This window comes from Lissotriton helveticus, chromosome 9, assembly GCF_964261635.1.
Source record: "Lissotriton helveticus chromosome 9, aLisHel1.1, whole genome shotgun sequence".
Lineage (NCBI taxonomy): Eukaryota > Metazoa > Chordata > Amphibia > Caudata > Salamandridae > Lissotriton > Lissotriton helveticus.
Window position 1 is genome coordinate 424692589 of NC_136070.1, and position 15448 is coordinate 424708036.

General features: G+C 46.0%; 1 protein-coding gene across 4 annotated transcripts in view; it reads left to right on the top strand.

Annotated features, from left to right (window-relative positions):
* TECPR2 (tectonin beta-propeller repeat containing 2) overlaps positions 1-15448 on the top strand; it is a 512189-nt gene that overhangs the window by 156662 nt on the left and 340079 nt on the right. For 3 of the 4 annotated variants that reach the window (XM_078660212.1, XM_078660213.1, XM_078660214.1), the window contains one exon: positions 5953-6950. In XM_078660212.1, the coding sequence (XP_078516338.1) occupies positions 5953-6950 (998 nt within the window). The remainder of the gene's footprint in view (positions 1-5952; positions 6951-15448) is intronic. The other variant, XM_078660215.1, reaches the window with a different exon arrangement.

Below are 15448 nucleotides of genomic sequence, written 5' to 3' on the forward strand. Positions count from 1 at the left end.
GGGGTCCGAGAAGCCCCCACCCTGAGCAGCTCCAGCACCGAAGAGCAGCCCCCCAGCATCTCCACGATCTGCGTGGGGCCCTTCTGCTTTCTGCTGCTCACCGCGTTGTTTGGCTACTAGCCCGCTGGCTTGTGGCCTTCCTGACGACGCCCGACGACATTTCTGCTGCTGGTCTGGTTGCTCCAGACTGGCCCTTGCTCCCTTCCAAAAGAGGAGCCCCCCGGACCCTCCTGGTCCCCTCAAGACGCCATTTTGAGTCCACCGCGTGGGCTTGAATTAGCCAAGGCTTGTTGCCCAATCCTGGGTAACTTCGACGCCGACAACTTCATCCTTCGTGGGACAGCTCGCACCTCCATCCTGGTCGCCGACAACGCCTCCTGGTCCGAGAGACTGCAGAGCCCAGCCGTGCCCACTCACCTGACTGCGGTGACTTCGCCCGGTGCCATCCTGGTGCCCACTTAATCACTGGCTAGTGATTCAAGAACTTGGTCCCCTCTGCTTTCAGGTTTTCCTTCTTCCTTGATCCAGGCTTGGATCCATCGAACTTTTCTTCACTGGTCGCCTGCCAGCAACTTCTTCCTTCCAGGCTCCTGGTCCGGCAACGAGATCCCCGACGTCTTTTCAGACCTATGCAGCTGCAGCCCCTGGGCTAGGTAACTTCGGCACTCCGGTGTCCCAGCATAGCCTCACTATCCAAGGGTCAGGATCCACTGTCGTTTTCTCCCTACCAGGTCGGGTTCGCCCGTGAACACTAACTTTGTGAATTCTAGCTTCCATAGACTTTGTCCCGCATCCCGCGTGAGAGTGCACACTCTGCACCCGAGTCCCCTGGGCCTCCTAGTAGTAATCTAACGATTCCCTAGTCCAGTCCTAGCGATTCCAAAGCCTATTAGTACTGTTACTTACCTGCTAGTAATTCGCATTCCACTTTTAGAGTATATGGTTTTTCGTGCCCCTCGGGCATTTGTGTATAACGTGCTAACTTAAAGTATTTTCGTAAGAGTTTTGTTGTGTGCTTAGCTCCCTGTCTCATAAAGAGCCAGGGTAGTCTTGTTATAAATAAATACACTGTTTATTTTCATAACAACTTGTGTGGTGTCCTTTCACTGGGTGTTCAAGGGGTAATGTGATGGTAAAACAGCTGGCTTAACACGCCCTCTAGAGTCTTAGCCTTAGACTGCTCGTATCCATGCTACTAGGATAGCTGGTCTATAAGGTTGACTTACAACCAATCATCAATAAGGGTTGTTTGGACTGATATATAGTGACCACTAGAATAGTGAGCACTGCACATCAGGCCAACTTCTCACAATATTCCAATGCATTTCGGTGCTCTCTGCACCTTCATCAGGGATCAATCTGCAATTGATAAACAATCATAAACACCCATGGTATTTCAAATTGACCTTTTCATATATACAATTTTTATGCTTAACAGTGATATCTATAGTCAATGTTATCCGCTCACCCCTGTGAGATTTTACGCCTGCACTTTTTGCGTTTTCTGTTTATGGGTGTGTCCCTCAGATTCTGTTCTATTGTAGTTATCTACTATATAACATTATCTATCCGCTAGATTCAACAGTGAATACTGTCTTCATGTGACTACATCAGTACCTGCTTAGGGTTATGTGACTTAAAAAGACTAGCGTTGGTTTCTCTGGTGGTGAAAAACTGATTTGTGTCTAATTCGTTCCGCCTTATGTTTTTAGAACTTGTTGATAAATGGCTATTATTGCTGTTTAACTGCGCCGCTGTATGCTTGCTCTCCCTTCCCCATACATAAGTAAACCTCCCATCTGGTTGGTGCGTTAACAAACGCCAAACTAGTTTCGCTGCTTAGATAAGCGTTTTCTTTCCTCTGCTATACCTCCCCGTGTTACTTGAAGCTATGACCTGCAGTTATATTTGCGTTCCATAAAGGAAACAACACGGTTTTCTTTTTCAGCTCACCTCGTACGTTTAAGCGTGTCCGCTCAGCTCCACCATTACGGCGGTTCTCCCCGGCTGTTTCCGTGATGTGTGAGTCACGTGTTATTAACCCTGGATGACCTTTCACGCATGCGTACTATGGAATGTTTGCGCTTTACTAGTGCTTTTAAAAAACTTTATTGGGGTTTGCGTTTCTAACATAATCTAAAAGACCTCTCTGTGAGTTATCAAAAAAGCTTGCTATATAGCCCGTATCCATGATTTGCCGTATGGCGTTTGAATAATTCAACTAACGTTCCTAGCAATCGTTATTTGCACATGTGCACATCAATGTGCCTGCTGTCAGTGCAGTCCTGAAAAAAACGGACCGCCTGTGCCAGGGCACAAAACAGAGCCCGATAGAGACCCGTTTCGAGGCCCCCTTTAAAGAACTGCCTGTTCTCAGCACTGGTGAGACCCCGCCCACTTAAAACTCTGGACCTACAGCTGTTTTGGCCATGGCAAGGTGCTAAAAACACTGAGAGGTGTGATGGTTTAGTATTGCCGGCATGGAAACCATGGGCCTGCAGTGGACTCTGGGAGGCAGGTTCAGGCCGGAACCTACCGCAGCGCCGACTTCCTTAATCCGGGGCTGTCCTCGGTGAGTTTACTGCTGTCCAGTGAGTGTTCCTCCTAACTTTCTCACTCTCATGCAGGACACCACAAATAACCCGCCAAAGAAGACACGGTCGGTCGTTGGACAGGCCATAACACCTCTGCATATTTCTGGCATCCCCAAGACCCTCACACTGGCTATTGCATCAGATACCCTCACCCCAAAGTTGAAGCAACAGTATGTATTTATGCGCAGAGCCAATTTTCTGGCATCCTAAACGCCCTCAGACTCTGCCCGCTGACTCCCACAATGGAGCAGCACCCACAAAGGCAGCAATTACGGCTTCCAGAACTGACAACGTTTAAATTTGGGCCACAGTTTACAATTAATCCACATGACTATAAGACACTGGTACCTCTTTATTTCTTTGCGTTATGTTCCTGTGCGGCCACTGCAATCGCCGATCATACTCAGTGATAAGCAGTTCAGGTGTAACTAAATTAGGCACAGCGCCGGTCAGATTAGATTTTTGACTTTCACACGGCATCCTGAGCCTGTGCGAGTAGGCGGAGACAACGCTGCGAGCGCCATGATTAAAGCGCCACCTGCTTTCTCTCATAACAAACTCCCTTCTTTCAGCAGCAGGACTTGACGTCTCTTCCCCCCCACGCGCAAGATGTTTAAAGGTAAATCAGCTTAACCGGTCCCGCCCCCGCTGTGATGGTAGTATCCATTGGGCCTGACAATGAAGTCAGGCTGTCTGCGAGTGGCGCCACGTGAAATAATCGGATACAATGTAGCAGTGAGCTGCATGCCAGCAGCAACCTTCGCTCAGCTGTAAGCACCAAACCGGCAGGAGCAGTGCGCGCAAGGAATGGGCGGTGCGCTGCCAGCTACCACACCATAATATTACAGTTTTAGGCAGTGCTTCATGAGGCTTACACTCTATACAAATGGGTAACAACGCATTTCAGTGCAGTGATGCGGAGCACCACACTGAAATGCGTTAGTCTAACGCCTGATGCATGATACTTGGCAGGACTGCTAGTTGTTCTCACTTCAAAGGAACACTGGAGTTTAGTGACGTATTTCACAGCGGCCCTTGCTTGGACATGCTGAGTGTGGGAGGAGGAAGCAACACGGAAAGCGAGGGAGGAAGTGGACATAGTGAAGGTAGAAGTAAAACACTGAGGACAGAACAAGTAAACACATGCACTTCCATGGAGTGCTTGACCTCTTTAATACTGACAACTTCCCCACAATGCTAAGCCATTTTTTAAATGTTTGCTTTTTAAATGTTTGTTTGACATATGGCTGTGCAGAGCTGGGATAAACCCCTCATTGTGCCTCCGCGTGGGACAGATATACTTTCTGGTGTACCTCGGTGGATACAGATGGGAAGACGGTCTATTGCCCCACCCCATTTCTTTTATCACTTTTTTCATGGTAGTCAGATGGGCTTTAAGCCCCCTTTGGGGGGCAGATTGGTGTGTTTACACCCTATCTGGGCATCATAGAAGTGGGTCAGAGAGCCCACCAGACCAGCAGGGAGAAAAGTAAAAAACAGAATGGGGTGCCGGCTTCCCCATCCCCAGGAACTAGACTGCCTTTCTGTCCACTTAGGGGAAAGATTGGTGGGTTCACCACCTGTCATTCTGCCCCAGGAAGCACAAAGCCTAATAGTCACTAGGAATTGGTGTAAAAACGGAATGGCGTGGGGTGTTGGCCCATGTTGTCATTGGCTCCTACCCCACGCACCTAGTCTGTGACAACCTGAGGGGACACAATGGGTAGGTGGCGGGGGCGCTTACCACTTCTCTGCTTGCCCCACATGTCAAATGAACGCTTAAAGAATCAAAAAGTCTTTTTGCTTGCCTTCAGGATAGCCAAAGCAAAATGACTTGTACCCATCTGTTAGAGGATTTCCATTGTCTGTTACTTGCTATTAGGTGCTCTGTAAAGGGTTCTGTTGCATGCAAGGGGAAAGAGCATGAGGGACAGCAGCAACCATGTTTAGACCCACAGCACATTGAGTCGCTGAGCTCTTCCTCCCAGTTCAGACCCTAGCCGAGAAGCTTTTATATTAGAGGTGGGTCCACCTAATCCATGCTTCCCCTATGTTCCCATACCTGAGGACCTCAAATAGGAAACATGATGATTAAATAACTTTTCAATCCTCAAACATATAAGCGGTGTACTTGCATCTACGTTGATCCTAGTTGTGTTACAGTGCGTAGCACAAGACGGAAGGCCGTCACAGTGTGAACTCTAGCAAACACTCCATTGAGTGAAATATGCAAATCAGCAACATGAAAGTCGCTTAACGTCGCTAAACAGGGAGTAAACTCTGGGAATGAGGGCTGTACAGGAGGTCCTAAAAATGTTTTTGAAATAAAGACTATATTTTATGTCCCCTCCCAGATATATGGTGCTATTTACTGAATTCAATAAAGTTAGCAAGTCTATAAAAGAACCATATGTAAGTTAATTAACTTTATAGGTGTTGACAATTGCCGTCTTTTTTAAATTCACGAAGAGGCTTATATCTGTTGCATGTGGGTATTCAGAATCAAGTTAAGATGGGGTTACTTGTGGATCTATAGAGTAATCTGGACAACTGCTAGTCGGTAAAAGTAGCTGAAGTAACTTTTTTTTAAAGTATTGGTAGAGCTTATAAAAGGGTGTTTTTGTAAATTACCTATTAGTACCAAAATTCCCAAGTGTGGCATTAAGGTATGCAAGTCTATAAATGATACTATTCCTGAAGAACTATATTCATCATAGTAATTTAAATGTGTACTGCATTTATATCCTGCCCTGGTTCATATGAGACCACCAAGCTTCTATTTGTTTAGAGGTTGATGATCCAACTAAACACGAAAAATACAAATTAAAGAGAACCCATTTACCCACTTCATCCTGGGCCTCCTCGTTCATAGGATTTTTGTGAATGTTTGCATATCCTATTTTTCTGATCCGACTGGGTCACCTCGAGCACACTTGTGCCTGGTTGGGCATTACATGTGACATTCACTGTTGCAAATTCTGCCCTTTCTGCTCAGTTGAGGCAATTGGTAATATTGCATGTGAGTGTTTGCATTTTAACAGTCTTCGCTTATCAATAGCATTGCTCAACTTTTTAACTACACCTGACCTAAATAGATCTGCCACATAGCTTCTAGGTTTGAATAATAAAGTTGTAATCAAGGTTGGTTGTAAGTTTTGGGCCTTAGGTGAAGTGAAATATAAAAGAAAGAGAAAAAAGGGTAAGGAAATAGAAAAAATTTAACTTTGTGTATGTTTTTATGCGATTATGGCATGTTTTTGTAGTTTGTAACCGACATTAAACTATGAATTAAATAAATATTTTCTTAATCTGCAAGAAATGCTTAAATGCTTCTTTTGTATGTTTCTTTTCTACTAAGCAGAAAGTGGAAGTAACAGGCACGAATATAGCTCTCTGGAAACTACACCAAGCTATGAGCGTCGGCTCCCTTGTGATAGTTCACACGTATTGAACAGTGATTTGTTTTCTGGTACCACAAGCCTGATGAGTAGTAGTGTAGACCAATGGAGTACGGATTCCCCAGACCGAGACAGTGTGTACAGTGGGGAGTCTCACAGCCTCTTGCAGCCCGAGAACGGCTCTGATGTGTTCAGTGTGCTTCATTCTTCTGAATCCGGGAGTCAGTTGGACGACGAAGACCCAAAGATCCTACCACAGTGTACGGACCTGAAACCTGCAGAATTTACATTGATTACTTCACATGCTACAACCACTCCTGACTCTTCTCTGTGCACTCTTGTGAATTCTGGAGATTATGAAAAAACTGAACAGAGACAAGAAATAATCTTTGAAAAAGATGGCATACTACTATCCTTCCAAGAAAGAGATAGTTTCACTGGACAGCATGCATTAGGTCAAACGTCAAGCAGCAAGAGCAGTTCTGAAACAAGTAGTCTAGTTTTGGAAAACAACTTAATAAACAAAGAATCTCTAGATGTGTTCTGTGTAATAGGAGAAGATAAGCGATCATCATCTAATAGGAAAAGTGATGGAACAAGTACAGAAGAGCGACATTCTGACCTAACAGACACTGCCCCTAGAAATCTACCTGCTCATCCCCAACCTGGCTCTGCTAAGGAAGCGTGTAATCCTGAAAGTAGTTCCGTTCAGAGATCTCACATTGGAGAGCCTGCTAAACAAAGATGCCTTGGACCTTCTGCTGAAGGAGCAGCCAATGCTGTTCAAAACAAACACGAGGAAGCCGGCCATGCATCCTCAAGTGATGAAGATGATATCTATGGCCACGGACTTCCCTACTCCAATTCAGAAACAAGTGTGGCAGAGATCAGTGTAACCATCTCTGTCCAGGATATGACTAGACTATGCCAGGAGGAAATGGTTCTGAAATCTGATCAGGTAAGAGGTCAAGCATTAAAAATGTATGAGTTGCATTATATGGTTTATCTGAGTGTTTTGGAACATCCTGTAGCACGGTATCTTTTTTACTTTTGTTTCAAATATGAGTATTTAAGGAAAGTGTCAAGATCTGTAGAGATCCCAACTATCAAGTCTACAGTTTACATCATATGGCCACCATATTTTCTTTATAATTAACTTCTCCATCAAACTGGACAACATTTTCATCTCTATGGGTCCTCTCGTGAAAACAGGGGCAGGAGCATAACGTATGCAGGCAGGCAACAGCCTACTTCCCATCTTATGTATCTTATGGCCTCAAAAATACGGCGACGTGGTAACATACCCAATCCCCCAACCACAGAATACATAATATGCTGTTCTTAAGGTACTAGAGCAAAACACTGCATTGGGGCGAGGTCAGCCTTTTTAAAAACACAGCTTTCCCTAGTGATACCTCTTGTGAGGCCCTGGCAAATGGAAACATTAATTTCTGTGGTCTCCTTGATTGATGAGGATACCTCTTGATGTTGTTTTTACCAAAGCTTGGCTGCTCTGCTTTCTCATGCCTTACAACCGAACACTCCATGGGTTCTACCCCTTCCTGGTGGGTCATCAGGCTACATGAGAGTACGCTTATTTCACTTTCAGTGCTATGTGCCACCACTTCACAAAGGGGAATTGAACTGCATCCCTCTCTCTCCCAGCTTTCATCAACCTCGGACCTTGGTCACCGCACCAGTGTCATATTAGTCCATTCAATCTTATACTACTGATCTAACGTCTTAGTTGCTACCTGGCTGGTATTTCAGCCCCTGTAACCCTTTGCAGCAATGGGCTCCTCTAATTGTTTTCCTTTGTGTTGAAATGGATGGTTTGCATGCACCCTGTTCTCGATGTATGTACAGGTGCATGTTGAGGTAAGGCATTATGTGAGCGAGTGAACTATCACTTGTAATTGAATATTGCAAGAAAAAGTACTTAAATGTTTTTAAATGGTACTAAACTGTACTCTTTAAAACCTTGTTTTCCAGCTATCTTGGCCAAAAAGCCAAGCATTTGAGCAGTGTGACCATCTGTCTGCTGGTCACAGTGTACAATGACTCCAGTCCTGAAATGTCCACCTAGAAGTATTAGTTTAATTAGCCGAGAATAATTCAGGATATTACAAAAACATTCCAGTTATGGAAACTGTAACCGTAATGATCTGGAGGGAGAAAGTCACCCTACACTTTTGAGGCTGTTCTGAGTGGGAGCTTGTGAACTAATCTCAAACTTTTTAAAGATTTGCCCAGAAGAATCACTCATCTGCATGAGAACAGTTTTATTTGTAAAGAGCCACATATTTGTCAGAAGCACCACGGTAGAAATCAAGGCCATCTGTAGAAACTGATTATGTACCAGTAGAAACAGTTGTTGACAGTCAGAGCTCATGTCAGTAGAAGCATCACCCAATATACTTTCTGTGGAAGAGAATACAACAGCCATGATGTGTATCCATGTGGGTATAACATATGTTCATCAGACTCACCATGCAACATAACTTGTATGTCTAAATTCCATAGTGCCTCCTGTCGGGTACTTTGCCTCCAGAGCATGCCACCAGTCGTTTTGTTGGTTTACTCCTTACTTTGTAAGAGAATGTCTGCCCAGAATGGTACCAAAGAATGCCTGTCATTTGTTTACTATGAAACTTGTAATGTGTCCTGTACAATCGGTGTCGATCAGCTGCTCCTGAACCATCAGTTACTACCAATAGAATACCTCTATCACTTACGGTGCTGTACATACTCGCTTTCTTTTTTTCTCCCAATGTCTCCTAGCATCTGTATGGAGGATGTCTCTATTTCCCCGTCTCACTTTCCCGTCTGCTCTGACTTCTTTAACGTACCTCCCCACACTTGATTTCTAGCTTCATCATTCAACCGATCATACTTACTTGCAATCTTTCATACTTAAGTCATTGTTGCTCTCTTAATCTCAAGAACTCTCTCTCTTTTTGCTGCTCATTTCTATTGTTGTTATACTGACTTCCACACACTGACTACTAGTCCCACTTGCTTTTCCATTTATTTTTTTTACTCTTTCAGTCATATTCTTGCTTTTTGTCTTACATTCATTTAAGAACTCGTTCTACAGATAAATGCTTTCCCACTGCAAATAACGGTTTGATGGAAAACATTGAATGTGAAAAAATACAATTCATTGAAATAATTTCTTTGTAAAAGCCAAAGGTAGTGCCTTCCATTAAGCCAGGACATCTTTTGTTTACAAGTTTTTTCTTTAACCAATTTTTTATGAGTTTTATCTTTGCATCGACTCGGCATAAGAAAAACATACAGATCTAAGTTACATAGCCGTGTTTGGTGACCCCCATCATGGGTTCTGCACACGCCTTTCGATATAAATTTCAAAAGCAGCAATTTACTATATATATATATATATATATATATATATATATATATATATATATATATATATATATATATATATATATATAATTATACAAAAAAACATAGTTAACCGAAGGTCATGACAGTTACGTTTTCGAGGCAAAGGTGAGGCGGTTACCACCCTCTCGTGTGTCCACCCCTATGTACTGCCCCCTTTCAGAGAGATAATTATATCAACATGCAACATAATGTCACCCCCTCAGCACACTTTTACCTTTTCAGCTCTGAATCTCAGGGTATGGGGGAAGGGAGAGGCATCAGCCCTTAGAAGCGTTGTACCTGTCGGTAACTGGGTGCTATCTCGCCCTAGTCGGGGAGATCCTCCTTGAATTCCTGCTGCTCGTGCAGCAAATTGTCCCAATCCGCTGCTATGGGGACCCTGCGCAGTCCGTGGGTTTCCTTTTGCCTAAGCGCTCCCAATTCAACCCTGCCCCCTTTAAGCGCATCATTTTTTCATCCCAGAAATATTTTTTGTCTTCAAGTTGCACTGCCATGTGAATCACATTTGCATATGGGGAGTTGAACGAAGACTATGAGAGGAGTAGATACAGCATATCAATGCTGAAAGCAGGTGCATATAAAGAAGTCTATAATGTTTGTTTCTCATGGCAAACGCCTTTCAACGTGGCCTGGTGGGTGCATGCCTGCCAAGTATCATCGTGTGTGAAACTAACGCATTTCAGTGTGGTGATTCGCATCATCACACTGAAATGCATTGTCACGTATTTTTACTCATGCCACTCTGTAACTGGGTGCCTGTAGCACACACACATACACATCAAAGCTTTATTCAAGAGTTATACTCATAAAAGCACAAACATACATTTAAAATACATCATTTAAAAGATTATATCCTAGTTATACAATTTTTTTTAAAACAATTGTGCAAACATATACAATAAAAAACTTTGATGCATAATTTACACAGAAACCACAAACAGTACCCAATCAATTTGCTTTTGTAAGGATTGCCCTCCGTCTGATGGACCATGCCCACCCCAGGTACTTTGCTGTTGCCAAGACAGCAGGCATATCGGTGGAGGTACAGAGTATTCGTAGTGCCTCAACACCCCTAGATGTCCCTAGGTTTCTACAGACAGGGGCTAGCCAGACTTTCCTCGGGGCGGCATAAGCTTTGCACACAAACAGAAAGTGGCCTATACTTTCGTCTGCTGCACCACAGACTGGGCAGCAAGAGGTGGTGGAACTCCTCCATCGACCAGTCAATGATCTCAGAGGGAGGCCACCTGATCTTAACTGGAAGAGAAGCTTCCTGTCGCCTGGGTTCGTAATGCTGTCCCAATATGGTTCCAAGGCAGGATACAGTTTAAATTAAAAAAAACGCCCCGTCATGGAGTCAGATTTCGTTTTATTCCAGAGTCTTCCGGCTACCCGATCCCAGTATAGGCCCTTGATCGTATTTTTGCTTGGGAAGGGTTCCTCAGATGGATTGTCCCATAGATTTGAGAGACCAAGATCGCCTAGGGAAGTCTTGAGATTTTTTAGCCAGACTATCTTATGAAAAATATCAGCTTTAATTATGGCCAGAAACCCCTCTGCATAATGCCGGATCTCCGGGGTAGTCCAAAGGCGTCTCCAGTATAGGATCGGGCGCAACCTCGCTTGGTCACTAACTGATCTTCTCCCTAGATCAAGACCAAGTGGGATTAATGGTGTACTCTGCGGGAGTCCTGTGATTCCCCTAAAAAACCTATTCTCTGATATCTGCAAAGGGAGGAGCTTCCTAAATCCCCACAGCTCTGCCCCATAGAGGGCAGACCCAAGTGCCTTGGCGTCATATACAGCCAAGACAGGTTTTATTGGCTTGGACTTCGACTTTTTGTGTTCCACCCGAAGTGCCCCCGAGATCTGTTGGTGCCTCAAAACCGCCCTTTCTATATGCTGGGACCATCTCGAGTCATTTGCTATCTGTATCCCAAGATAGGTAAATACAGTAACCTCCTCAAGCTGACAGTCATTCAGGAATATTTTTTGTCGGGGTCTACGTTTGGATGAAAAGGCCATCAACTTAGTCTTACCCACGTTGACTTCCAGGCCATGCTCCCTGCAGAAAAGATCGAAAATATTTAGAGCTCGCTGTAGGCCAGCCGGAGTTTTGGACAGGATTAACGTATCGTCGGCGAACATCAGGATCGGAACCCTGAGGCCCGCCAACGATGGCGCATCTACACTGGCGTCCAGCATCCGGGCCACTATCCCATTTATGAATAGGGAAAAGAGCAGGGGAGCCATTGCGCACCCCTGTCGCACTCCACGCTCAACCGGGAAGTCAGCAGAGGATTCGCCATTCATACCCCATTGGACCTTGGCGAAGTTGGATTCATGCAGCCTCATTATCAGGGTGAGTAGCTCTGCCGGAAGACCTATTTCGCGCAAAACTACCCAGAGCTTTCTCCTTGGGACCAGGTCGAAGGCAGCCCGCAGGTCAACAAAAGCAACATACAGGCTGCCTTCGCCAAGTGCCACCGTCCCCCACTGCAGCAGAGCAAAGCGAAACACCTGGTCGACTGTACTCGTAGCCCGCCGAAAACCAGCCTGATAAGGGGACAGGGCATTGTTCTCTTCAATCCAGTTCATTAGTTTATTTACCACCATCCTCCCTACCACTTTTTGGACAGTGGCGATCAAGCTTATCGGCCTGTAATTAACCGGGAGAGACCGATCCCCCTTTTTATATATAGGTATGATGGTCGCTCCCCTCCATAGTTCGGGGACAGCTGTTCCCTTCGCAATAGCATTTCTCAGAAGGAATACATATCTGGCCCACCTCACCTTGTCGTTTGCAAAAACATCAGAGGGTACACCATCTAAACCCGGGGCCCTTCCCCCGGGAGCAGTGCATATTGCGACTTCGGTTTCTTTAAGGGTGAATAAATTCCCAATAGGGATTACAGCTGGAATTGCTTCCAAATTCTTAAACTCTGCAGTCTCAGCATATTGGGGTTTGAAATAATCCACCCAGGCACCCTCAGCAACAATCCACCCAGGCACCCTGTAGCATATCCTGTGCCCCGGCTCTGCTGCGTCCCACAGACGTGCGTTGCCCAGTAAGTTAATAGTTAAAGAACTGACTGCTCAGCTCTGGAGTCAGAGCGCTACAATGTTACAATCTGCCTCGCTGCATTTCATTTCCTGCCGCGGCTTGGCTTTCAGACGCCACTGACTCGCACTCTCTTCAGACCCGGGGGCGGCCGGGGCCTGGCATCGGCAGTGGTTGCTACTGGCAGCTGTGTGGCACCGTGGGGGGCCCCGAGATTGGGACCTCGTACCTAGTCACGTCCTGGAGGAGCCAAAAGGAAGTGAGGTAAGGTGGTTGGCAGGTCAGAGAAACGGCGGGGGATTCAATAGTCGGCGAGTCCTGGTAGTGGTTCGCAGCTGAGCTGTCTCCCAATAAAACCTGCGTTAGACCTGCGGGAGGCGGCCAGCATCGAGTGACTTGAGTAGTCACTCACTTGAGTTGAGAGTTTCATGGCCGCCATCAACATCGGTGGTGATGATCCCGCCGCAGTGCAAATTAACAAGTGCGGGCGGCTGCAGTTCAATTAAACTTGTGGCAGGCTGCATGCAATGGCAGCGCTGCCTCGCAGCATGACAACATTGTGCAATGGTTATTTATGAAACAGGCAACGGACCCGACCAGCGGCTGAGCTAAGACCCCCACACAGACCGGGGCAGCCATTGGAGTTGCAGCCACACCATCGTGCCCTGGCCGGTGTTTGCTGCGGCGGGAGTCGTTAGGCAAGGTACGGCGATCCCACATGCACCAGTCAGCCAAAGACAGGGCCAGAGAGGCTGGCTCACGAGGCAGGGTCACCGAGGCAGCGCTGGGGGAGGGGAGGGCAGTCGCAGTGAGAGTGGGCGCAGCAAGCTGCTGTGCTCACTGGGTGCGGTACAAAAGGGAGTGGTGATAGACGGAGCATCTGAATCAATCAAACACTCACACCCAGTCAAAAGATCTGGGTTTAATCCATCAACGTTCTTTAGCCCACTCTGCCACCCCAATTCAGACATGGCTATATGCAAATCAGTCTGACCCTGTGCCTCATGGGAACAGTCCAGCCCGAACTGCCAAGCCATGTCTTCCCTGGACTGGAAACAAGCTTCCGAGGACCGGTTTCTGGCATTCCAGCCGTCTTCAGCCCGGCTTACTTGAATCCAGTGGCAAAGTGAGCAAGGGACTCACGTCTGAGCATACCCTGCCACACTTATGTCGGCCAAAAGCGGTACAAAAGGAAGTGGTGATAGACGGAGCCTCAGAATCAATCAAACACTCACACCCAGTCAAAAGATCTGGGTTTAATCCATCACCGTTCTTTAGCCCACTCTGCCACCCCAATTCAGACATGGCTATATGCAAATCAGTCTGACCCTGTGCCTCATGGGAACAGTCCAGCCCGAACTGCCAAGTCATGTCTTCCCTGGACCGGAAACAAGCTTCCGAGGACCGGTTTCTGGCATTCCAGCCGTCTTCAGCCCGGCTTACTTGAATCCAGTGGCAAAGTGAGCAAGGGACTCACGTCTGAGCATACCCTGCCACACTTATGGCGGCCAAAAGCGGTACAAAAGGGTCAGAGCTGATTTGCATATAGCCAGTGTCTAACCCAGGGTGGTGTGGAGTGCAAAAAAACGATGGATTTAGGCCCAGATCATTGTACTGGGGTGAATGTATGACATTGTTCTACATTTTGTCCATCAACTGTGTTTTTTGCAATTTTCACCCCGAGTGGGCTGGGTATGCTCAGACGTGAGTCCCAGGCTCTCCACACCACTGGAGTCAAGCTATCCAGGCTGATGAAGGCTGATAGCCAGAAACCGGTCCTTGGATGCTTGATTCCGGTCTGGGAAAGACATGGCTTGGTAGTTCGGACTGGACTGGTCCCATGAGGCACAGGGTCAGAGCTGATTTGCATATAGCCAGTGTCTAACCCAGGGTGGTGTGGAGTGCAAAAAAACGATGGATTTAGGCCCAGATCATTGTACTGGGGTGAATGTATGACATTGTTCTACATTCTGTCCATCAACTGTGTGTTTTGCAGTGCTCACTGGGTGCAGCATGACTGATGGCACATTGGTGGCGGTAATATATCATGCAAATGGGACCAAGCCTGCTACTGGGCCGCAGCCTGGCTCAGCTGCCCAGTGACGATCATGAATAATTAAGTACCTGAGAGAGCAGGTAAGCTATTAACTAAACTGTAAGTATCAAAAAATTATATCTTTGTAAACACTTCTCCGCCGCTTTTGAGCGGTTAGTGTAGTATTGGGTACTTCCGATTCTTATTTCCTCCAGCAACCTGTGCCCCAGCCCGGGCCCTCACTAAAGGCCAGATATAGTGTAGGTAATCCCAATTTACCTATTCTTAAATACCGAATTTTACCGATTCGGTATTTAAGAATAGGTAAATGGGATGTAGATACATTTTCGGTAAAAATTACCGAATCTGTAAGATTCGGTATTTACCGAATCGGTATTTACCGATTCGGTAATTGCCATTCATTCCTATGGGCCTGGAGGCCCATAGGAATGAATGGCAATTACCGAATCTGTAAATACCGATTCGGTAAAATGGGGGAAACATTCAAGGGTGCCAGGGTGTCCTGTTGCATCCCTGAATTGTGCTTGTGTGCAGATGTGGCACACATACATGCCCTATGCCACATGGCACAGTTGAAAATGCACAGATTTGCTTTTTCAAAGGTATTCGTTATTTACCACCAACTTATAGTTGGTGGTAAATAATGAATCCTTACAGGTGAAAAGCACTAATTTGAGTGCTTCCTACATTTCAGATTCGGTAATTTACCGAATCGGTATTTAAGAATTCGGTAATTTACCGAAATTCTTAAATACCGATTCGGTAAATTACCGAATCTGAAATGAAGCCACCTACATCCCAAATGCCTAATACCGGTCGGTAACGGCCGAAATTCGGTCATTTCGGCCGTTACCGACCGGTATTAGGGTTACTACATCTGGCCCTAAGTGTTGCTGTTGACAAGCCTGGCAATTCTAGAACTCTGCAC